This window comes from Cricetulus griseus, chromosome 4, assembly GCF_003668045.3.
Source record: "Cricetulus griseus strain 17A/GY chromosome 4, alternate assembly CriGri-PICRH-1.0, whole genome shotgun sequence".
Classification (NCBI taxonomy): domain Eukaryota; kingdom Metazoa; phylum Chordata; class Mammalia; order Rodentia; family Cricetidae; genus Cricetulus; species Cricetulus griseus.
The window spans coordinates 113272204-113298412 of record NC_048597.1 but is presented as its reverse complement, the minus strand read 5'-3'; the positions used below and the strand labels follow the sequence as shown (position 1 = coordinate 113298412).

At 45.2% G+C, this 26209-nt stretch overlaps 1 protein-coding gene across 1 annotated transcript in view; it reads right to left on the bottom strand.

The window, feature by feature from the left end:
• Nucleotides 1-20796, bottom strand: part of LOC100771200 (general transcription factor II-I repeat domain-containing protein 2) — a 38943-nt gene extending 18147 nt beyond the window's left edge. Inside the window, exons 1-6 of the mRNA XM_027416106.2 lie at nucleotides 20642-20796; nucleotides 16401-16501; nucleotides 14006-14144; nucleotides 13024-13125; nucleotides 2170-2353; nucleotides 1830-1858 (exon numbers count right to left, since the gene is read on the bottom strand). Of these exons, the coding sequence (XP_027271907.1) occupies nucleotides 1830-1858; nucleotides 2170-2353; nucleotides 13024-13125; nucleotides 14006-14144; nucleotides 16401-16496 (550 nt within the window). The 5' untranslated portion in view covers nucleotides 16497-16501; nucleotides 20642-20796. The remainder of the gene's footprint in view (nucleotides 1-1829; nucleotides 1859-2169; nucleotides 2354-13023; nucleotides 13126-14005; nucleotides 14145-16400; nucleotides 16502-20641) is intronic.
• Nucleotides 20797-26209: the final 5413 nt, after the last annotated feature.

Sequence of the window (26209 nt, the reverse complement as noted above, 5' to 3'; positions counted from 1 at the left end):
AGTTCTGTCACCTCAGTTCTTTTTGGTTTGTTTACAATGAGGTCTCATCATGTGGCTTAGGCTGGCCTGGAACTCACTGTGTGGCCCGTGTAGGCCTCAGACCTGTTATTCTCCTGTCTCAGCCTCCCCACTGGGATGACAGTCCTTGGCCATCATGCTGGCCATTCTAACACTTGCCATTCTTCCCTGTTACTGGGTAGATTAAGTGCGCAGGCCTCACTGCCATTGTATAGAAGGAGTTCCAGTGCTGACATCCCACACAGGCTGAGAAACAACAGAACAGAGTCACCACGGAGCACTAAATGTCAGCTGCTGTGTGTGACTGCTACTTGGTAAGAAAATATGAGTTATTCTGGGATGATATTCACATGGTCACTTGTCATTCAACCATCAAACTACAGGTTTTTCTTTGGATTTTTTGTTTGTTTGTTTGTTTCTGGGACAGGGTTTCTCTGTGTAGCTTAGGAGTCTGTCCTGGAACTAGCTCTTGTAGACCAGGCTGGCCTGGAACTCACAGAGATCCTCCTGCCTCTACCTCTCGAGTGCTGAGATTAAAGGGTGTGCCCTCCACCCCCACCCCCGGCTGAAGCAGGGTCTTGATATGCAGTATAAGCAGATCTTGAACTTGCTACATAGTTCAGGCTGGCCTTACCTCCTGAACCTCTTGCCTTAGCATCCCCAGAGCAGGGACTACAAGAGTGGGCCACTACCCCAATAAGGCCCTGCTTATCTTGAGAGCCGTATCACTGTGGAGGTTTTCAATCAACCTGTTCTAGCCCATTCCAACCCTAGGGTGACGTAGGATGATGCTGGCATCCTACGAGCACCACTGGTTGCTTGGCTCTTTGCTAAACAGAATCACTCCTCCTATACTGAAGTTTCAGAGACAAAGGAATGCATCCTTGACCCCTCAAACCCAACAACCCCTGACCCATGCAGAGCTGGGACTCACAGACCAGCAGTTGACTCCCTCTGCAAGACCAGGTGGGTGTCACTACATAATTTCCCCAGCCAGGGCCGTGCTGAGTCTCAGGCTGATGTCTCCCTGCATGCTGGCCTAGCCCTTGAGTGTCACAGGTTCTCTCTCTCCTTTTTTTTTTTTTTTTAAAGATTTATTTATTTATTATGTATACAGTGTTCTGTCTGCATGTATGCCTGCAGGCCCGAAGAGGGCACCAGATCTCATAACAGATGGTTGTGAGCCACCATGTAGTTGCTGGGAATTTAACTCAGGACCTTAGGACCCACTGAGCCATCTCTCCAGCTCTTCTCTCTCCTTTGTAGTGTTGATGAGAGAACCCAGGGTCTTATGCATGTTACACAGGCACTCTCCCACCGAGGCATGTCTCAAGCTCATCACTGAAGGATTTTAGGTACCTGAAATACCCTGTAGAGCTAAGGATCTACCACTGAGCCATACCCCAGCCCCTCACTGGGGAATTCTAGGCAGGTGCTCTACCACTGAGCCCAGGCCCTGAGTCCCTCAGTAGAGAATACTGGACAAGGGCAAGTTCTCTCCCACTGAGCCATGCCTCTAGAACCTTACTTATGGATCTAGGCAGACACTCTACCAGTTAGCCATGCTCCCAACCACATTGGGGGATTCTGGGCAGGTGATTCAATTTACAACAGAACCACACATCCTCAACCCCTCACTGGGCAATCCTATAGGTAAGAGATCTAGTATTAAGCTGCCACCACCCTCCCCCCAGGTTGCCTCCTTGACATAGTAAAGTGAAGGAGAATCTCAAAACATGCATTGTTATCATAACAGCAGAATGATTTCGGTGGTTCTAGACAGGCACCAAGGATCAGAACCCGTTACTTACCCAGCTGGCTCTGTGCACCTGGGAAAGGTCTGCAAGGAAACCAATACCATTACCCAACATGAAAACGAGCAGAGCAGTCATACACAATGAACAATCCACTTTTATTCTGTTGCAATTCTTAGCATAGAACCCAGGACCTGGTGCATACCAGGTGAGTGCTTTTAAACTCAGCTGTGGCCTCAGACCATGACAATCTTATCTATTTACTTGAGACAGTTTTTCAGTATACATCCCAGGTTGTCCCTGAACTCACTGTAACCCAGGTTTGCCTCAGTGATTCTCCTACCTCAGTCTCCTGATAACAGTTAAGTGAACTGTTAGAAGACACAGAGCAGATTACCTGTTTATGATGAATGAAATCCCTGCTTTGTTTTCCAGAATGCACCTCAGGGTTGCAAGACTGTAACTGTCAGGGTGCTGAAAGGCCAGGCCTTCCGGAAGGCCTTGTACTACCACAGCTGCCTTGTCCTGAAGCATCTGCTCATAGGGAACAGGGACCATGGCTGTCGTCCCCAGTGCTTTACCTAGAAAAGAAGGTGAGAGAAGATAAATGATACTTGCAGAAGTTTCCACAAGCCAGCTTCAGCTTCATCTACTGGAACAGACACAGAGACGTGTGCATTGAATATACATTCAAAGCACAAAGTATGCTCTCTTTCTGCTTCCTGAGTGTCGCTGTGATGTGATGGATCAGTCAGCTTCCTGCCCCTGCTGCCACCCCTCCCCTGCCTGTTGCCATGGCTTCCCTGCCATGATGGACTTTAACCCTCTTGTGATGGTTAATCTTGGTTGTCAACTTGAATGCATCGGGGAATCAACTGAAACCCAAGAAGCTGGGCACAGCCGTGAAAGATTTTCTCTTCCTTCCTTCTTTCTTTCTTTCTTTTCTTTTTTTTTTTTAAAGATTTTATTTATTTATTACATATACATCATTCTGCTTCCATATATATCTGCACACCAGAAGAGGGCATAAACAGATGGTTGTGAGCCACCATGTGGTTGCTGGGAATTGAACTCAGGACCTCTGGAAGAGCAGCTGGTGCTCTTAACCTCTGAGCCATCTCTCCAGCCCCCGTGAAGGATTTTCTTGACTTTCTCATTTGAGGTGAGATGACCCACCCTGAATCTGAGCCATGCCTTCAGGTGGTAGCCCACATAAAAGGATATGGGAAAAGGAAGCGTTTGCATTTTGCCTGCTTGCCCTCACTCTCACTGGCAAGTTCATCTATGCTGCAGCTGTGGCATTCCTACACTGATATTAGAACCTGTTTTTTTGGGATTCCTACATAACCTGAAGACTAGATAAGACATCCAGCCCCATGGACTAAACAGCTACCAGATCCTTGTAAGGAGACAGCTATTGTTGTATTAGCTAGACCAGAGCCTGTAAGCCACTCTATTAAGTCATTTATGTGTATATATGTATATATGTGTATGTATACATATAATTCATATAAATACAAATACATATAGAAGATATAAACAATCATTTTTATATATAACATATATTCACACACACATACATACACACTTGCTTTTTATGTTTTGTTTTTCAAGACAGGATTTCTCTGGGTAGCCCTGGCTGCCCTGGAACTAGCTCTACAGACCATGCTGGTCTAGAATTTATAGAAATCCACCTGCCTCTGCCTCCCAAATGCTGGGATTAAAGGTGTGCATTACTAATGCCCAGCTCCAACTTGCTTTTTGGTCATGGTGTTTTAACACAGCAATAGAAACCCAAACTGGGGCTGAAGAGATGGCTCAGAGGTTAAGATCACTGCCTGCTCTTCCAGAGGTCCTGAGTTCAATTCCCAGCAACCACATGATGGCTCACAACCATCTGTATTGAGATCTGGTGCCCTCTTCCAGTGTGCAGGGACACATGCAGGCAGAACACTGTATACACATTAAATAAATCTTAAAAAAAAATAGAAACCCAAACTATGGATACACACACATACACACACATACTCCTTCATTCTATTAATTCTGTTCTTCTAGAGAACCCTGAGCAATACGCCTTTTAAACAACAGGCCAAAGAAAACCCTTTCTCATTTCAAAAAAAAAAAAGTTGAGGGTGGTGAGTGAGGTAGGGGGGTAGCTAGAGAGATGGTTCAGTGGTTAAAAGCTCTGGCTGTTCTTCCAGAGAACCTGGGTTCAATTTCCAGCACCCATATGGCAGCCAACAATTGTGTGTAATTTCAATTCCAGAAGATCCAACATCCTCTTCTGGACTCTGTAGGCACCAGGCATACATGTACGTACACATACATGCAGGCAAAACACACATACACATAAATCAAAAAAAATGTTCTATACAATGCAGGCAGATCTGTCTACTAATCAAGCTGAAGTGCAGCACATTTATAACAACATAAAAATAGACAGATGCTCCATCTTAGAGTCTTTACAGGCTGATCGGGCAAAGGACCATGATGAGATTCAGGAACTTATTCAGACCTTACAGATCAAACAGGCTACAGACCATGAGGAACTGAAATCTAGTTTAGGGATGCTACAAACTAAACAGGCTACAGACCATGGTGCCTTAATGGCTAGGCAGGCAGCAGACCGTGAATCATTGCAGACTGCATGCAGCTACTTAGAAACTCAGCTAGGCCCTCTCTCCTATTCCTTTGTTACTAAGGTACAAGATACCCAGAATAGGCTTCAACAATCAGATAATGCCACTAAATCAATGGCTGGGAAATGTGAAAGGGACTATAATGAACTTAGAACTGAGTTTCAAAGCTTACAGGAGGAGTTACAGACCAGGGTTACAAAACTGAAAATGTCTATCGAGTCTATCACTGAGGCGAATCACAACCTTGATTCTAAATTTCAATCTCTGGATGGCTATTTCCAGGCCACCCAAATGCTAGCTAGGGATGAACATATTACCCGTCTAGAAAATCTTACAGGAGAATTGTCAAAGCAAATCGTGGATTCTGCATCATGCCTTGAATCTTTCATGATGGATGAGATTAAAGCCTCTCATGAGGAAATCCTGACCAGGCTGGCAGATTCTGGACAAGAAGACACAGACTCACTCCGATCCGAGATGCCCAATTTGAGAAGGTATTTCAACCACCCTAAAGCAGTTACACACACACCTTCAGTCTACCCGGCCATGGTGGTGGAGAAGCAACCATCTAAAAAACACTCCCAGGGGCAGACAGCATATACATGGCAACCAACCCAATTAAAGGATCTTAGGCATATTAAAGAATCGGTTGTCTCCTATGGTCTTCATAGCCCATACGTAAAACAGCTGTTGCATTCATGGGCCACCTTTAACAGGGTGACACCCACAGATTGGGTAGGACTGGCGTCAGCTGTCCTTGACAATTCTTGCCAAATTGAATGGAGAGTGTTATTTAGGGAAGAGGGCAGACTCCTAGAATGGCAAGCCACCAGGGACGGAGTTGATGCACCCCTCCAAAAAATCCTAGGAGAAGGTATTTATGCTGACCCACAGATTCAGGCTGAATATGACGACCACATGCTGTCCCTATGCAGGACAGCAGCACTAAATGTATGGGACAAGGTTCGTGAATCAGGAGAACAACTAGAAGCTTATGCGAAAATAGAACAGGGACAAACAGAACCATTTAAGGACTTCTTAGACCGATTGACCAGAGCAGTAGAGATACAGGTAGCAGATCCAACGATACGACATCCAATTGTGTATAGCTTAGCTTATGACAGTGCAAACCCAATGTGTAAAAGAATACTTTTGCCTCTAAAGATCAGATCAGCTCCACTAGAAGAATGGGTTCTGCATACTGCCCATGTTGACTGTAACATACAAGATGCTGGAATCTGGGCAGGAGAAGCTGTCCCAAGAGGTTTCAACAGACAACAGGAGATTAGAAAAGATAGCAACAGAAGGACTTGGGAAGGAAGAGCACCTTACAGGGGCTCACACAGGTACCGAGAGGCCAGTGTTCATTGCTACCATGACCCAGAGCCTCGCATAGGAAGAGCACGCTCCAGGAGTCCACGGAGGCATCAGGAGAATAGATGTTTCAGCTGTGGTAAAATGGGACATATAAGGAAAAATTGTAGACAGAGAAATTCTAACAATTCCCCACGTGACAGGTCATTGCCCTCTGGGTTATGTAGGAGATGTGGTAAGGGCAAACACTGGACTAACGAATGCAGATCGACTAGGGACTTGCAAGGGAACTTATTGGTGTTGGGAAACTTGGAAGGGGACCTCCAGCAGTCCCCTGCCCCGAGAACAGTTCCATCATTCCCAGTAACAGTGGAAGACAAATCTCTCACAGGATGAATAGATAGTTCCTTGCCTATTGTGGAAAATGATACCGCTCTAGAAGGTATTTTGAATAGTGATGAAGAATCACATGTGACTGGTGAAAATGAGAAACGCATATTTTGGCAAGCTTCTATTAATGATAAAAGGCCTCAGTTACTGGTGAAAATTAATGGCAGAGATATTAAAGGTCTTATAAACACTGGAGCTGATGTAACTATTATCACTCAGAAATGTTGGCCTAAGAAATGGCCACTTAAAGAGGCAAATGTACAATTTTTAGGAATTGGAACTCTATCTAGAGTTCGACGGAGTGTTAACTTGGTGGTCTGTATTGGACTGGAAGGACAAAAAGGAATACTGAAACCTTACGTAGCAGATATTGCTATAAATTTATGGGGTCATGATTTATTACAGCAATGGAATACTCAAATTAACATCCCTCCAGTGTCAGATACGAATTCTAGAAAATCGCTGGATAGTAGAAAGGATCGGGTAAGATGCCATGGAAAATGGTTACCAACTATCCAGGCTGTACAGACACTAAATACAAATGACAGGCCTTCAGAGGAACCAAAGGCCCTGCCATTGAAATGGCTTACAGATGAACCGGTCTGGATAGGGCAATGGCCTTTGACCTCTGAAAAGCTTGAGGCTCTAGAAAAGTTAGTACAGGAACAGCTAGAGGCTGGTCACATAGAGCAATCTACCAGCCCTTGGAATTCTCCTGTATTTGTCATCAAGAAGAAGTCAGGTAACTGGAGAATGCTGACAGACCTGAGAGCCATAAATAAGGTAATTCAACCTATGGGCTCTCTACAGCCTGGAATGCCATTGCCTTCCTTAATACCTAAAAGATGGCCGATCATAGTAATTGACTTGAAAGACTGCTTTTTCACTATACCATTTCAAGAAAGCGATAGAAATTTGCGTTTACAGTGCCAACTCTTAATAACTCACAGCCAGTATGGAGATACCAATGGAAGGTTTTACCTCAGGGGATGCTAAATAGCCCCACCTTATGTCAACAATTTGTACAACAACCTTTGGAAATAATTCATAGAAAATTTCCACAATCTCTTGTTTATCATTATATGGATGATATTCTTTTAGCAGATTCTAATGAGGAAACTTTGGAACGTATATTTGAAATGGTGAAGGAGGTTCTGTCTAGATGGGGTTTACAAATTGCCCCAGAAAAGATACAAAGAGGAGATTCTATTAACTATTTAGGATATAAGATAGACTTACAAAGAATCAGACCTCAAAAGGTACAAATTAGAAGGGACCGTTATCAAACTCTCAACAGTCTTCAGAAGCTACTAGGAAAAATTTCTCAATTACAGATGATTATTGGTGTGGAAGGACATGACTTAAAGCATTTTAAAATGGCACTAAAAGGTGATAAGGACTTAAACAGTCCACGAATATTATCTGCTGAGGCAGAAAAAGAGCTACAATGGGTAGAAAACAGAATATTGAATGCGCATGTAGATCGGATAAACCTTGATCTAGACTGCATTCTGGTTATCTTGCCATCCAGAGAATACCCTTCTGGGATTCTGATGCAGAAGGAAGACACTATATTGGAATGGATATTCCTGCCACATAAGCAGACCAAAAAGTTCAAGACATATATAGAAAAGGTTTCTGATTTGATTTTAAAGGGCAAATTAAGACTTCGTCAGCTAACTGGGAAAGATCCAGCGGAGATTATAGTACCTTTAACTAATGATGAAATTTCCTCCTTATGGAAGGATAATGAATATTGGCAGATAGCTCTTACCGACTTTTTGGGAACAATTAGTAACAACTATCCCAAAACCGACAGAATTAAATTCATAAAAAAGACAGTTTGGATTCTTCCACACATTGTAAGACAAACTCCCATTTCTGGAGTTCTTACTTTCTACACTGATGCTAACAAAACAGGTAAGGTTGTTTATAAAGCAGGTGAGGTAAGTAAAGTAGTTCAAAGTCCATATACATCTGTACAGAAAACAGAATTATATGCAATTCTCATGGTGCTTATGGATTTTACGGAACCTCTTAATATAGTTACTGATTCCCAATATGCAGAGAGAGTGGTCTTGCACACAGAGACTGCAGAATTCGTCCCTGATAATACTGAACTAACCTTGTTGTTCTTGCAGTTACAGGAAACAATCAGAAACAGAAGTAACCCACTGTACATTATGCATATCAGATCCCATACGGGTCTGCCAGGCCCACTGGCACAAGGCAATGACGAGATCGATTGTTTATTGATTGGCACTGTGCTAGAAGCCTCAGAATTTCATAAAAAACATCATGTAAATAGCAAGGGTTTAAAGAAGGACTTCTCCATCACTTGGCAACAAGCCAAGGAGATAGTGAGAAACTGTCCTACTTGTTCCTTTTATAACCAAACTCCGCTGCCAGCAGGATGTAATCCTAAAGGCCTTCGGAGGAATGAGATCTGGCAAATGGATGTCTTTCACTTTATAGAATTTGGAAATTTGAAATATGTGCATCATACCATTGACACATTCTCAGGTTTCCAATGGGCTACTGCTCTCAACTCTGAAAAAGCTGATTCCATTATTACACACCTACTGGAGGTGATAGCAATTATGGGCATACCGGCGCCGATAAAAACTGACAATGCTCCAGCATATGTCTCCACTAAAATGGAACAGTTCTTCAAATACTATAACATTAAGCATGTCACAGGTATACCACACACCCTATAGGACAAGCAGTCGTTGAAAGGTCGAAACTCCCCAAACATAGATTGCATAATGCTTTATTAACACTAAACTTTCTTAATGTCAATGACAGTGGACAAACAGCTGCGGAAAGACACTGGACTACAGAAAAAACTGCTGAACTGAACCAACCAGTGTATTTCAAAGATGTGCTGACCTCGGTATGGAAACCTGGACATGTGTTACTTTGGGGTAGGGGTTTTGCATTTGTCTCCACAGGAGAAGAAAATCTTTGGATACCATCAAAATTGATCAAGATTCGAGTTGAGGACGACAACCCTCTCAACAAGGATGATTGACAGGTATTTACTGAGGTATATCTCATGAACTAAATAAAAGCCTCCCAAAGGATGGGAAGTGCTTTGTTTTCATCCTCACAGGAACCCACCTCCGAAAGTCAAAGGACACTACATGTGTAGATACTTAAGGAAAGAACGTAGCTATAATCATCGAACAAAAGGAATGTGCCATATGATAAAATTTACAGCTGTCTCTCAAATAATTCTATTTCTCTTCATTTCCTAGTCCCTATTCAATTAAATCGATGCTGGATTTAGAGTTGGATTTGGCTTTCCTATCCTAAAATCCAAGCATGTTATTTAACAACATTTTAAAAGTTTCTGTGTTATATCAAGAAGCCAATTGCTGTAATACAGAATAAATGAAGAATAAGAGGACTATCTTTGTCTTTTCTTGGCTCTTTCTTTCAAGACCTATACCCTCTCATAATTGTTGTTCTTCAAGGATTGCCTTTCCCAGTACACATACATGAACAAGCGAACATTTCTCTGATGACACTTATGTTTGAGTCCCATACAGCCAACGAGAACCAGCCTGACAGCGATCCCTGCATGCTCCGGAAAAAGAATTGGACTACACCTCCCCAACTGCACTGGATTCAACTCACTCCGTTTCGACTGACACTCCAACCAGAACCTCGAGTAATGACTTCAATCAAGTTGAGGATTTCAATGCAGATCTTCAATCAAACAAATCTCATCTAACATGGACTAGACATAACTCATTAGAGACTTTCCCTGTACTAGCATTTTTTTCCCCCACAGAACCCCACATGACTACCATCGTCCCATTTCAGCAGGAAGTAACCTAGAAGATGCTACGCCCCTGTTCCCCATTATTGTTTATTAGGGTAGTGTAAGCCTAGTTAAGAATGACCTTCTTATTGTTTAGACTTGGGATTGGAAGGAGGTGTTCAAGTTAGACAGCTTTTCCACATGACTTTAAGACTTAGCTGGAATAGACATAGGATGTGGCATAGGAGATTATCTTCTTGTATTTCACCTTTATGATTGTTAGTTTTGGATATTTTACACTATTAAGTTTTAATCTTCTTTTAGACTAAAAGGGGAATTGTAGGGAGACACCCTAGCCCCGCCCAATAGTCCTGGGACAGGTGCTAGGTGGACCGGGGACTCGCCCATAAGGGCGTGGTGAAGGAAAGCCGGGGTGACGTAAGGGAAGCTTCTTAATGGCTGCACGTGGAGACCCTGGCCCCTTCTCTCTGGCTGCACTAGCTGGGTTCCTGTGACCTCCCTCTGGCCTGCGTTTTGCTCTGGTGCTTTCTTGAATAAAGAAATCTTACCATCACGGACTATAGTTCATCTTTGAGCGCACACTGCACACAATAATCATCAGTCAGGTGGTGGCACACACCTTTAATCCCAGCACTCAGGAGGCAGAGTCAGGTGGATCTTTGTGAGTTTGAGGCCAGCCTGGTCTACAGAGTGAGTTCCACAACAGCCTCCAAAGCTACACAGAGAAACCCTGTCTCAAAAAAAAAAAAAAGCACAAAGTAGCTTTTAGCTTCTCTACACTAAAAGATCAATACAAATCCCAATCAAAGTTGTAAAACTATGGCTGAAAATCAGCACATAGAGTGCATATGCTTAGCATACACAAAGACTCAGGTAATCCCAGTACTGTATAAAGAGGAATGGTGGCACACACCTGTACTCCAGTACCCACATGGTGGTTTACCACCACACACAACTCCAAAGCGTCTGGTGTCCTTTTCTGACTTACATGGACAGTAGACAGATACACAGGAAAACAAGGCGAACAGGCCCGGTCTTCCATTTTCTTGGGGGCTGAGCAGTTAGTGTTCCTGCCCCAGGTCTGTCTCTATTGACAGCACCCCAATCCAGCTTAACTAACTCACTGTATGGAAATAAGTCAGACTGAGACAATGTGGGGTAAGGTAGCTTGCCTGGAGCATGTTCACTCATTGCCTAGAGCTAGGTCATCAGCAGGTGCTGAGGACCAAGGTACTAGAAGCCCACTGCTCACAGGGAAGTATCACCTGGGACCCCAGGCTCCCTGTGCTGAATGAAGGCTCTGACTCTCAGGCACTTAGAGGTTACAGAAATGCACGAAGCTGTGTGGGTTGGGAAGACAGCCCTTAGGAACTGAGGGCAGTATATTGTTGTAATTGTCATTCTGTGTGCTGTTTTTTTTTTTTTTTTTTTTTTGAGACAGGGTTTTTCTGTGTAGCTTTGGAGCCTATCCTGGCACTCGCTCTGTAGACCAGTCTGGCCTTGACCTCACAGAGATCTGCCAGCCTCTGCCTCCCCAAGTGCTGGGATTAAAGGTGTGCGCTACCAACGCCTGGCTTTGTGTGCTGTTTTTAAGACAGTCTCTTATTGCCCAGGCTGGTCTTGAACTCCTGATCGTTCTACCTCAGCCTTTTGAGTGCCAGGGTTATTGTTTTGTGCCTCTATCCCAGCCCCTTATACTGCTTTCTTTTCATGGTTTTCCTCTCCTTTCCTTTTCTTACTTATTTGTCTGTTGGGACCCAGCCCCCATGGGGTCTCTAAGAGTTGTTTTCTAGCATAACCACAGGTACCTCCTGTTTTCATGACCTCACCCCACTGGGATCAATATCCTGTTGTGAACCCTTTGACCTGGAGTTTTTGTAAGTTTATATATAAGGCTGCTCCACAATAAAGGTGGGAGACTTTCTGTCAGAAAAGGATCAGGAGTCTTGTAATTAATCCAAATCTCCAGGCTTTAGCCCAACACTCGGACTTAGTGGCCAAGAGCAGCCACATTCATTCATTCATCTGCCCCCTTCATTTATTCATTTACCACCCTCTCCCCAGCCTTGAACCCACAGAGATCCACCTGCCTTCACCTCCAGAGCGCTGGGATTAAAGGCCTGTGCTATCACCACCAGGCTTATTTATTGGTTTTTCAAGACAGGGTTTCTCTGTGTAACAGTTTGAACTGTTCTAGAACTCTGTCTGAGGCTGGCCTCAGACTCACAGAGATCCACCTGCCTCTGCCTCTGGATTGCTAGGATAAAAAACTTGGGCCTGGCTATTTCTTTTACTTTTGAGAAAAGTAGCCCATGGTGCCTGGACTCCAGGTTGGTATCCTACTTGCAGTGATCCTCCTGCCTCAGGGTCCCGAGTGCTGGGATCACAAGTGTGCTCATCATATCTAGCTTTCTTGTGACATTTTCCTATATGTATATGTGAACCATTGTACTTTACTCATATTTGCACTCATTGACTCCCCTGCTGCTGCAAAGCTATCTGATGATTTAGAGGTGTTTTGTGGGGTTTTTTTTTCTTTGTGATGTGGAGGCTGGAACTAGAATCCATCCCCCAATGAGGGGCCAAAGGTGTGGCTCAGCGGAAGAGCACATGCCTGGCATACGTGACACTCTAGGTGCCCCCTCACACAGTACTTCAAAATAAATATATACATTAATGAATGGATGAGTTCAAAGAGTCTTAAGTCATCAAGCTGATACCATTACACAACTCCTACATGGCTGCCTGGAGCACTCATGGGCTGGAGAGGGTTCAGTACATAAAGTGCTTACTGTGCAAGCATGGTGACCTGAGTGCGCATAAGCAGTCTCCTGAACCCACAGCGGAAAGAGAACACCAACTTCCTCCAAGTTGTTCTGTGACCTCCATGTGTACTGTTTGACACATGTGTCCTTCACTCTCACAGACAGACAGACACACTTGTGTGTGTGTGTGTGTGTGTGTGTGTGTGTGTGTTATATATGGATGGGGGCATATATACGTGGATGGGGGCATATATACATGGATGGGGGCATATATACATGGATGGGGGTATATATATGTGGATGGGGCATATATACATGGATGGGGGTGCCCATGCTCCATGGGGACTTACGGTAACAAAGGCAGAAATGATCCTCCACTGCTTTCCTGAGCATCTGGGCTTCTCCATTTTCGGGACAGAGCAGTTTTTCTTCAGGCAGCCCTTCCCCCTGGCCTGCAAACACAGGATGGACATGGGTCACAGCAAGCAATTCTTTCTGGCCCTCCCATCTGTTAGAGAGGAAAAGGAGGGAAAAAATCATAAAATGACCCTTCTATATAAAGAAATAAAGAGGGTTGTTGTTTGTTTTGGTTTTTCTGAGGATGGAGACCTCAGAATTCACACAATCAAGACAACTGCTCTACTAATTGAGCTGTACCCTCTGGCCTCAAGAATAGATCCCCCCTCCCACTGAGACTATTTCTCTGTGTAGCTTTGGCTGTACTGGAACTCTCTCTGGAGACCAGGCTGTCCTCAAACTCACAGAGATCCACCTGCCTCTGCGAGTGCTGGGATTAAAGGCGTGTGCCATCTCTACCTAGCATAGAGGTTTTTTTTTTGTTTTGTTTTGTTTTTTTAAGATTTTATTTATTTATCACCAGAAGAGGGCACAAGATCTTATAATAGATGGTTGTAAGCCACCATGTGGTTGCTGGGAATTGAACTCAGGATCTCTGGAAGAGCAGTCAGTGCTCTTAACCTCTGAGCCATCTCTCCAGCCCCAGCATAGAGTTTTTGTTTTTGTTTTTGTTTTGGTTTTTTGAGACAGGGTTTCTCTGTGGCTTTGGAGGCCATCCTGGAACTGCTCTTGTAGACCAGGCTGGTTTCAAACTCACAGAGATCCGCCTGCCTCTGCCTCCTAAGGCGCCACCAAAGCCTGGTAAGAAAATTTTTTATAAGATGAAATATGAGGTTAAATTGGGGATACAGTATACAGTTCAATGGTGGAGTACTTGCACAGCACAAGTAAGGCCCTAAATCCAATCCCCAATATAAAAACCAAACAAACAAACAAACAGCACCAGTGTGACACAATGCAATGGTGGCCACCTACAGTGCTGTGCAAAGTCTTTCTGGAAATCCTGCCTGGCGTTGACAAAGGCACAGCCTCGATCTGTCCCCACTACGTACACGTCCGTCTCATACACAGCGATGCAGGCCACCTCAGCCTTGGACTTGGCCAGCTCTTTACACTGAAACAGAAACACAAATGGCAATGGTAGCTTCTACACATGCAGGTCTAGAGTTGGTTAGGTTGACTGGGGAGCTCTACTGGAGGGACAGAAGGAAAAAATCACGTAGAAGAACGACTGGCACACACCCATGATCCCAGCACTGAGGAGGTGGAGGCAAGTTCAAGGTCAGTCTGGGCTGGATCAGAATCTGTTGAGGAGTATTATTTTAAGATGTGTTACATTTGTTTATGCTGTGAAACATTTGTTTAACGATGCAAGGATGTGTTGCATTCTTTTATGTTGCATTTGTTCAACTCCGTGAAGCTGTGTTAGTGTGCCTGTCTAAAACACCTGATTGGTCTAATAAAGAGCTGGGCAGGAGAAAAGATGGAGGGCTGGCAGGGAGAGAAAATAAATAGGAGAAAGAGAAGAGGGGATCAAGGATGAGAAAAGGAGAGAGGACACCAGAGGCCAGCCAGCCAGCCATGGAATACGAAGTAAAGGAACGTATATAGAATACAGAAAGATAAAAGTCCAGAGGCAAGAGGTTGGCGGGAGAATTTAAGAAAAGCTGGCTAGAAACAAGCCAAGTGAAGGCCCAGACATTCATAAGTAAGAATAAGCCTCTATGTGATTTATTTCAGAGCTGGGTGGAAGGCCCCCCAAAAGAGCCAAAGAGTTAAAAAACAAACAAACAACCCCCCAAAAAAACTACAAGAATCTGTCTCAACAAAGCAAAAGGAGCAAGTACCAAGAGACTTTTCCCAGCCCCCAAAGTACTCACTCATTCTCCTTTAAACATCTCTTTCCATATTCTAGTTTTCATTTTGAGTTGTAGTAGTAGGTGTGTGTGAGCACCAGCATACCCACATCACGGTACTCAAGTGAAGATCAGAAAATAACTTGTGTGCCTTTGATCCCAGCACTCGGAAGGCAGAGGCAGGTGGATCTCTCTCTGAGTTCAGGACAGCCTGGTTTACAAAGCAAGTTCCAGGACAGCCAAGGTTGTTACACAGAGAAACTCTGTCTTAAAAAAGGAAAAAAAAGAGCCAGGCATTGGTGGCACACGCCTTTGATCCCAGCATGCAGGAGGCAGAGGCAGGAGGATCTCTGTGAGTTCAAGGCTAGCCTGGTCTCCAGAGCTAGTGCCAGGACAACCTCCAAAGCAATACAGAGAAACCCTGTTTAAAAAATCAAAAAAACAAACAAAAAACCCACCTGTGAGGGGATCTGACCTACCCTCATGTCTGACCTACCCTCCAGTGTCTAGAAGAGGCCTGGTGATGGGGATGGTCTTCTGTATATATGTTTTTCTTATTGGTTAATGAATAAAACACTGACTGGCTGATTGGCCAGACAGGAAGTGACGCAGCTGAGCAGAAACTCGCCACTAGCTAACCAGAGAGGTCTGGAGGTCTGTACAAAGATAGGAAGTGACGTAGCTGGGCAGAATCAGGATATAAACAGGGAGAAACAAGAAATGGCTCTCTTCTCTACAGAGATGTTTTGGAGTCGTTATGTAGAGCCCAGGAAGAGAGGACAAGTAAGGCGTTCTCCAGCAAGACAAGACCACATGGAAATACATAGATTAATAGAAATAGGCTAATAATTAAGACAGAGCTAGCCAATAAGAAGCTCAAGCCACTGGCCAGCAGATTTATAACTAATATAGCGTCTGTGTGTTTATTTGGGGCTCAAGGGCCAGGGACCCGCCAGGCCAGAAAACTTACATCAATAGCCTGGATATAGGAGGTTCATCATGGGTACTTACTTGTCAAATGCAGGAATGGATCTGTTTCCATTGCAAGGTTCTGGGGGCAGATACTTCTAGTTTTCTTTTCTTTTTTTTAAGGGGGATGGTCTCATGTGTTCCAGACTGGCCTTGAACTCACTCTGTTGGGTTAGCAAAATGGCCCAGGGGATATTGCAACTAGAGTTTCACCCACATGATGGAAGGAAAATACCAGGTTAACAAACGAGGTCCTCTGACTTCAGGGTACATTTTATGGTGTGTACACCCCCCCCCACAAACACGTCATATATACTAAATATGTATAAAAAGATCAAAACAATGCCCTTGATGTCCTTGACCTCCTGATCCTCCTTTCTCTACCTCCCAAAGTGCTGGCATTTACGGTGTGTACCACCATTGCCCAAACTGAAGGCTACCCCCATACAGACAAGGGGGGGGTACATAAGAAGTGACGCTGAAGTGTGTCACCATCCTTCAGTTCAGCAGCAATGTGAGATGGTGGCAGAAGCAGAGTGTCTCACCATGGACTCCAGAGCAGACATGAGGAATGTCACCACCGTCCTGCTGTCTGAGGACTCATCTCCAATGGGCAGGGTGGACACTGCTACTTGGGCCATTGTTCCTGTATAAAAGAAACAAGGATATGAGTGATGTCAGTGTCCTTGTGATCACATGATACAACTCTGGGAGTTCATAAACTGAGGGTCCATTATGACTCAAAGGTTTGATCCCCAGGCCGGTACAGGATGGAGATGCCAGTAGCCTTGGGATGTGAGGCATCCTTAGGACTCTGAAGGCATGAGGTAGTCCTTGTAGGGTACTCAGACCCTACCTAACCTGCAGGTCCCAGAGCAAAGAAGCAAGGTGCATGGATGCATGTGGCTCTCTAACTGGTCTTAATTATAAAAACCCAGAGCCAGATATTGGGACAACTATTGAAAGAGCAGCCACAGCCAACTCTTACCTTGCTAACTCCTCAGCCAAAGAGACTGAGCTCCTGTGTCCTCCCACCTTATCACTTCCTCTCTCCACTGAGCCATCACACTTCCTGTCTGTCGGCACAGACCTCCAGACCTCTATGGTTAGCTAGTGGCTGGCTCTGCCCTCGAATCTTCAAGCAAGCTTTATTATTAGAGTACAAACAAGATAGCACCACAGAGACAGGAATGTGTGGTTAGATGGGTCCCATCATGGCAGACCAGGAAGTTCTGTGATATATATATATTATATATATATATATATATATATATATATATATATTCCTTGAGAATTGCAGCTGGCCTGAGATACTTAATGTACAGCCAGGAGTTGGCTAGTTACTATGGTCTCTCAACAGGTGAGATGGTAGATCAAGAAGCCAAGTTCCTGCTAGACGGTGGTGGTGCACGCCTTTAATCCCAGCACTCTGGAGGCAGAGGCAGTGAGATTTTTGTTGAGTTTGAGGTCATCCTGATCTACAAAGAGAGTTTCAGGACAGTCAGGGCTGTTACATAGAGAAACCCTGTCTCAAAATAAATAAATACATAAATAAATAAACCTAAGAAACAAAACATAAATCTTGGGCCGTAGCTCAGTAGTTCTGGGCTCAGTCCCAAGTATAAACAAACAAATAAAATAAAACACCCACAAAGTCTGACCCAGTAATTCTGTTCTTTAGTAAACACCCACAAGAATCCAAGAATAAATACCCATATCCAATGCACAGAACTAAAAATAGTGGTGTTATCCACACACAAAAAGCTTGCTTTATTTATTCTCCTACCTTTAAAAGATGTAGTTATATGTGCATATTTATGTGTGTGTGTGTGTGTGTGTGTGTGTGTGTGTGTGTGCGCGCGCGCGCGCGTGTGTGCGTGTATGTGTCAGAGGGAGAGGCGGGGGAGGAATTGAGAGAGCAGGTGTCTGTGTAGGGCAGAGAGCTTTAGATCCCTTGGATCTAGAGTTACAGAGGGTTGCAAGTTCCCTGCTATGGCTTCTCAGAACTACACTCTGGACCTCTGCAAGGGCAGCAAGCACTCTTAACTCCTGAGCCATCTCTCCAGCACCTCCATTTATTTTTATAAATGAATAGGTCTTATTTAATAGGTTCAAAGAAAATATTAACTACATAAAATTTATGGTGAAAAATGACCACATTTGAAACAGCTACAAGGATCAAAGGAGAACACAGGAGACCAGAACATAGTAAAGAGGTTTGTGTAGTCAGCCCCCTGGAACTTGTGGGATCAAATTCTTTTTTTTCTTCTTGAGACAGGGTTTCTCTGTGGCATTGGAGGCTGTCCTGGAACTCGCTCTGTATACCAGGCTGATCTCAAACTCAGAGATCCACCTGCCTCTGCCTCCCAAGTGCAGGGATTACAGGCGTGCGCCACCAACCCCTGGCGTGGGATCAAATTCTTAAGTGTTGATTTATGCTTCATGCTGTCCCACTGGCAGATATCCTCACTCTTCAAAGGACAAAGAGCTGCTATTTTAGACTGAGACCAACGTTACAAAATTGGGAACTCTTGATCACAACACATCTGGACTGCTGACCATAATCAGGTGTCTCTACCTTGCCTTTGTGGCAGGTGATATTGATAATGCACAGATAAAAAGGCTGGCAAACAACCAATGCACCATGCATCTTGGGGGCATAATGGAGGACTTCAGATTCTTTGGACAAATAGTTACAGGCATCTCTACTAAAACATTCAGACAGCAACGCTGCCTCTGTTATTTTTCTCTCTCATAACGAAGCCAACTCCAGTGGATCCACAAGATGTCCTTTTGGGCTGTAATGTTTAATCAAGAGATGGCATGTCTGAGAGTCCTTAATGCAGTCTCTAAATTTCACTTTTGTTAAAAAGTTTCTCAGCCAGGCGGTGGTGACCCACACCTTTACTCCCAGCACTCGGGAGGCAAAGGCAGGCAGATCTCTGTGAGTTTGAGGCCAGCCTCATCTACAAAGCAAGTTCCAGGACAGGCTCCAAAGCTACACAGAGAAACCCTGTCTCAAAAAATCAACCCTCCATCAAAAAAAGTCTCTCAGGAAACCATCTTTCAAAAGTTCTTCCCTTACAATAATTTCTGAAGAAATGGCCCTTAATGGCAGCACCTGCTGATGAGCCTCGATGCCGAGAGAACAGGCAGGACACCTGTGGAGGGGCACGCTTGGAAGAGCTCCTTCATTAAAAATCTGTGTGTGTTGCCAGGCTGTGGTGGCACATGCCTTTAATCCCAGCACTCGGGAGGCAGAGGCAGGAGGATCTCTGTGAGTTCGAGACCAGTCTGGTCTACAGAGCAAGTTCCAGGACAGCCTCCGAAGCCACAGAGAAACCCTGTCTCGGGAAAAAAAAAAAGTGTGTGTGTAGGAGTGTTTTGCCTGAATGCAATGTATGTGTATCATGTGCATGCCTGTCGATGGAGGGGGTCAGAAAAGGTACCGAATGCCCTGGAACTGTAGTTACAGGTGGTGGTCGTTGTGAATTGCCAAATGGGTCCTGGGAATTGAAGCCTGATCCTTAGCAACAGCAGTACAAGTTCTTAACTGCTAGGCCATCTCTTCAGCCTCTCTTACATTTATTTTTTTATTTTTTATTTTATTTTATTTTTGTTTTGTTTTTCGAGACAAGGATTTTTCTGTGTAGCTTTGGAGCCTATCCTGGCACTCGCTCTGGAGACCAGGCTGGCCTCGAACTCACAGTGATCCGCCTGCCTCTGCCTCCCGAGTGCTGGGATTAAAGGCGTGCGCTACCAATGCCCGGCTACATTTATTTTTTTTTTTTAAAGGAGTACCTGGCTATGTACTTTTATCCTGTAACTCTCTGAAATCCTCTTGTTGCAGCATCTCCACGTGCTGGGCTGACAGACATGTATGAGATACCACACTACACTTTATTTTTTTCATTTTATTCTTATGTTTTTTATTTTATCATGGGGGGGGTTCTGACTTGTGTTATTTATATTTTAAAGGGTGAATTTTCCTGTGTCTCACCAAAGCTGCTATAATTTATTTAGAGACAAGGTCTCACGGTGCAGCTTCAGCAGGCCTGGAACTTGCTATACAGACCAGGCTGTCCTTGAACTCAGTCCACCTGAAGGCATGCTCCACCACTGCTAGCTCATTTCTGGTTCTTTATGCTGAGTCCATGCTGGAATAATGCTTTGGGTACAACAGGTTATCTACATCGTTAAATAAATTTCACTTAAAGTTTTTTGGGCGGTTGTTGTACTAGGTGCTGCGGTCATTGGTCATCTTGTACCGTCACTAGGCCTCATTCTGGAGCCTGGCTCCTTTCCTCCGCTTTCCTGACTCTCATAGGACCTTGGCCACCAAGACCCCAGACCCGCCCCCTAAATCCTGCAGTCTATAGGCCAGGGGTGACAGCAAGGGCGAAACCAGAGCGCCGTTACTAGGCAACCGCGATGGCCCCGCCTCCTCCCTTCACCAATCAAGTGCTTCCACACACAGAGCGGGCAAGTCAGGCACCCCGTGATGTCCCTGCGCGCTGGGGCCTAGTCCTTTCCCGCCTCCGCGCTCCCGTCCCAGCCAATCAGAACGGAGATTTCGGCGTACGCCTTGCGTGCGCGGGTCCCGCGTCCAGCGGCGCGTCTCCCCCGCCCCACCCCCACTCCTTAGGGCCTGCTCGCGGTTCGGTAAATGGGGTTCGGAGCCGGTCTCCGGGCGCCTGAGGGTTCCGCCCCGCGCCCCGGGCGCTGTCTCTTCCCCGGGGGACTTCCGGAAGCGGAAGTTGTGAGGGAAACGGCGGCGAATACGCACCTGACGGCCCTGCCGGATGGGCCGCGCTGGGGGCTCGCAAGCCTGGGCTGCGCGTGCGCAGCGGCCCTGGCCGGGCGACGGGAGCGCGCGGGTGAGGGAGGGTGCACCGTGGCGCCTCCGCGCCGGCCTCTTTACACTCCCCCTCCCCTTTTTAAATTCTCTTTCTTTTTTTTTTTTTAACCCCCCCCCCCAGTTTGCTTTCTGGGAAGGTCGGCTTCCTGCGAGTGTCCGGAGCACCCCTAATGGGGACAGCCACTTCCGGTGCGCTGTAGCGTGGCTTCCGCAAGGCTGGAGTGCGTGGTGCGCACGTGTCCCCGCGCCGCCCCCTAATACTTGGCCTTTCTTGATATACATGTATTTTTAAATTTTGGCTTTGGGTGCGCTCAGGTGCTTGTGGAGGCTAGAACTTTCTTTCTTTTTTTAAATGTGTGCCTCCCCGGCGGTGGTTTCCAGCACTCGGGAGGCAGAGGCAGGTGGATCTCTTGTGAGTTCGAGGGCAGCCTGGTCTTCAGAGCGAGTTCCAAGGCAGCTAGGGCTACACACAGGGAAACCCTGTCTCAGAAAACCAAAATAAAACCGAAAAAAAAAAATGGTGTGTCTGTTATATGTTTATGTCTGCGGGGATGCTTGCCGCAGGAGCGCGCGCGCGCGCGCGTGTGTGTGTGTGTGTGTGTGTGTAAGGGCCAGCCAAAGAAACACATTCTGGCCCGACTCTGAAACCAGTGCCAAAGAAACACACTTTGTCCCTGAAATGAGAGCCAGCGAAAGAAATACACCCTGGCCGTAAAAAGAGCCAAAAGGCTAGAAAAGTCCAGTGAAAGAAACACACTTTGGCACTGAAACCAGAGCCAAATCTGCCCCTGACCTTGAGCAGAAAACCAACGAACCCCTGAGCACTGGATCTAGCCAATCTGAGCTCACGGATTGAAATCTGATCAATTCCCCTCCTGGAAATCTCCCTGGAGAAACTCCGCCCCTGAGAAGCCCTATATAAACTCTGTGCTTGTTCAGCTTGTGACTATCCAGCAGTCTGGTGCCAATCTACACACTCACAAAGACACATGTGTAGTCAAAACCAAAACATTAGTATGCATCAAATGAAAATAAACCAAACAAAAATAAAAAACATAAAAAAATAAAAATCCTAATATATATATCAAAAGATTTGTTGGGCGGTGGTGGCACACACCTTTAATCCCAGCACTCCGGAGGCAGGAGGATATTTGTGAGTTGGAGGCCAGTCTGGTCTAGTTCTGGGACAGCCAGGACTGTTTCACAGAGAAACCCTGTCTCAAAATAAACCAAAAAAAAAAAAAAAAAAAAAAAAAAAAAAAAAAAAAAAGGGGATTTTATTGTTGGGTGTGGTGATACATGCCTTTAATACCAGCATTTAAAAGTCCGAAATAGGCAAATCTCTCTGAGTTTGAGGCCAGGCTAGTCTACATAGTTTTAGACCAGCCACCCCTACATAATGAGATCCTGTCTCAAAATAAAAAGAGAAATAACATTTGGTCTCCATAGTTAATATTTGTCCATGTTCTTGAGGCAGCTACAATGAATTCTTTCTTCCCAGGTCACAAGTGGGCCCCTGTTGCTAGATGCTGTGGTTATCACTTAGCCTGCAAATCACTTGCTCTCCAGATTTGTCAAAATCACCTTTGCAAAATGTGGCCTTCCTGGACACAGTGTTGGTGGTTGTTCTTGCTTCCACACAAGTCCTCTTTTCCCCATTCACACAATACTGCAACATTCCTTCATTCTGTCTCGAATCTCTGCTGTTTGCCCTCAGTCCTTGAATCATCTAACCTGTTTTCAGGGTTGTGAAATACCATTTCCATGATTTGGTTTTTTTTCTTGTTTTTTTGAGACAGGGTTTCTCTGTGTAGCCTTGGCTGTACTAGAACTCGCTCTATAGACCAGGTTGGCCTGCAACTCGGAGATCTGCCTGCCTCTGCCTCTTGAGTGCTAGGATTAAAGACCTGTGCCACCACCGCCCAGTCTAGACCATTCATCTGAACTTGAGATCTATGTAAGCAACTGCTTGTTTTGAAATCTCCACTTGAAGCTGGGCAGTGGTGGTGCTTGCCTTTAATCCCAGCACTCGGGAGGCTGGAGGATCTCTGTGAGAGGCCAGCATTTAAGTGGATTTTTTGTTGTTGCTGTTCTTTTCTTTCTTTTTTTTTTTTTTTTTGGTTTTCTGAAATCGGATTTCTCTGTTTATCAGGAAGGGAGGGGGAACGAGAGGAGAAGGTAGAGAGAGAAATGGGAGAACACAAAAGAGGGAAAGAGAAGAGACAAAAAATTCAGGTAGTCTTAAGGATACATCACCAGAGAGATCCACTTCCTCCAGCTACGTCCTCCCTCCTGAAACCTCCACAATGTCCCAAATAGAGTCATCAGCTGGAGATCAAGTTTTCAATACATGAGCTTTGGGGAAGGATACTTTACCCCTGACCACAATAACTGGTTGATTTTTGTTGTTGTTGTTGTTGTTTTTTGTTTGTTTTAAAAGAAGGTTTCTACTTAGTCCTGGCTGTCCTGAAACTCACTCTGCAGATCAGGCTGGCCTTGAACTCACAGAGATCCATCTGTCTCTGCTGGCATTAAAGGTTTAGGCTACTACACCTGGGTAAATATATATTAACCAGGTCAGCCAGGGCTACATATTGAGACCCAGTCTCAAAAGTAATAAATAAGCTATAAATTGCAATCATAAAAGTAAGTATCAGCAAGAAAGGACAAAATAAGAAAATGAATAATGACACTGGTGATTACTGCATTCATGAGCAGGAGGACTCAAGGTTGCAAATGCCATTTATAGTAGTGCCTCTCAATTAGCTCATCAATTTAATAGAATCCCAATAATAAAACCCAGTGGCACTATTTTTTTTTAATGCTACTTGACAAGATGACTTTTAAGTGTATATGGAAGTAAATGTTATGAATAGCAAAGTCAATTTTTGGAGGAAAGAATAGAGATCAAAGCAGGGAGCTTTGAATAACAATTAGAACATACAACACAGCAGCTGAAACCTTGTCATGGAATCTGATTTCTTCCACCTCCGTTTTTGAGATAAGGTCTCATGTAGCCCAGGCTGGCTTCAAACTCACTATGTAGCCAAGGATGACCATGAAGTCCTGATCCTCCTGCCCCTATGTCCCTGGGACGACAGGCTTGCGCCTTCGTGCTCAGTTTCGCCATAGCATTTCAAACACTGAGGTTATGTTTGTGGTGGACAACAGTTTATTTTGTGGTGATAAGCTATCCATTTGGCCTCATGTGGCGACACATACCTTTAATCTCAGCACTTTGGAGGCAGAGACACAATCACTCTGAGTTCTAGGCCAACCTGGTCACACAGTGAGTTCTGTGTAAGCCAGGGCTATACAGTCAGGTCTTGTTTCAAAAAGAAAAGCAAGTGTATTAATAGTTTTTAATTGCTGGGTGGTGAGGTGCCTCAGAGTGTAAAGGTACTCGTCTTGAGAATGATATATATATATATATGTTTGGTTTTTCGAGGCAGGGTTTCTCTGTGGCTTCGGAGGCTGTCCTGGCACTTGCTCTGTGGACCAGGCTGGCCTCGAACTCACAGAGATCCGCCTGCCTCTGCCTCCCGAGTGCTGGGATTAAAGGCGTGCACCACCAACACCCCGTGAGAATGATATTCTTGAGTCCATCCTTGGAACCTACCCGGTGGAGGGAGAGAAGCAACTCCTAAAAAACATGTTCTCTAACTTCCACACCTATGCTGTGGCCTGCATGCACCCCTCCTGCTCCACACACAAATGCATAAGTGACATGTATTTTATTATTTTTTACATTGAGGCTAGGCTTGGTAGTGCTTGCCTGTACTCCTAGCACCCTGGAGGTGGAGGGAGGAACCCCCGGAATTCAAGCAACATAGCAAATTCAAGGCCAGCCTGGGCAACATGAGACCCTGTTTCAAGAAACAACACAAACGCTTAGTTTTATTGGGCTATGGGGAGAACTCAGGGCTTTGCACATGCTAGGGGAGCACTCTACCACTGAGCTACACTTCCTGTAACTGTAAATCTGACTCTGAACCCGCCTATTGTGGTCGGCTTCACAATGGGGAACAAAGTTTCTGGGCAAGCACTGCCACCTAGTGGCCATGACTCACATTGTAACTGTCCTCTTGTTTTTTTTTTCTTTTTTCCCCTCCACCCTAGACAGGGTTTTTCTGTGAAGCCCTGGCTGTTCTGGAACTCTCTCTGTAGACCAGGCTGGCCTCAAACTCTGAGAGATACGCCTGCCTCTCCCTTCAAAGTGCTGGGATCAAAGGTGTGTGCCACCACGACCTGGCTAATTTTTAAAGATTTTTTTGAAGAATTATCTTTATGTGTACGTGTGCATGTCTGTATGAGTGAATGGCATGTGTGCGCCCATGGAGCCCAGAAGAGGGCTTCAAATTCCCTGGAGCTGGAGTTACTGGTGGTTGTGAGCTGCCTGATGTGGGTCCTGGGAACCAAACTTGGGTCCTCTGCAAGAGCAGCAAGCACTCTTAACAGCTGGGACATCTCTCTAGCCCACCTCCCGCCATCCCTTTGAAATAAAGTCTCACCAGGTAGCCCTGGCAGGTCTGGAACCCACTGTGTAGACTAGGCAAGTTTATGTCCACCCGTTTGTGTCTCCTGAATGCTGGGATCAAAGGTGTGCACCACCATGTCCAGCTGTTTGTTCCAAGTTTACACCACATTAGACTCCTTTCTTTTGGCTACTTTTCCCTTTTGAGTTAGGGTCAACCTGGTTGCTCTGGGTCTCACTCTGTAGGCCAGGCTGGCCTCGAACTCACAGAGATCCGCCTGCCTCTGCCTCCCGAGTGCGTGTGACATAACCCTTTATGAGATCAATCTTGTTTCACATACTTAATTTTTTATTTAGCCTTTCATTCTGAAGCTGAGATCCAAAGGGCTAAGAAACGCACACAGAAGTCAGGCACAGTTCAACCACGGTTGAACCCGGCATGGTGGCAGCATGGGTCTGTAACCCCAACAGCTTGGGAGGCTGAGGTAGGAGAACTGCAGTGAGTTAGAGGCTAGCCTGGGCTGCAGAGTGAGACCCTGTCTCAAACAAGCGGGGAAAAAAAAAATTAATAGCTTCTGTCTCTTCCAGGCTGGCTTCCAGTTTGCAGCAACATTTCTGCCCCAGCCTTAGAACTGGGGTGACATATACGAGGCACTATACCCAGGTGTCATTCCCATTTTTGCTCCCGTGAGATAAGCATCTAGAATGCTTCCTCTACTTCCTTTATAAAAACAATTCCTGGGGCTGGAATTGTGGTTCGGTGTTAGCCTGTACCCTAAGTATGTGTGAGGCCCTGGGTTCAATTCCAAGCACCACCTAAATAACTCCATACCAAAAACAACACACAAAAAAAGAATTTGAAAAGGAGCGGGAAGCCGTAAAGGGCAACACTTCACAGGCATCTTCAAATAACACTGGGACACTCACTTAAGTCCCCTGCTCATGCATAGCGATGGTAATGCCACAGATTTCCCACAGGCTTTGCTTTCATCTAGGAGTAGCCATGGTTGGACCTCCTCAAA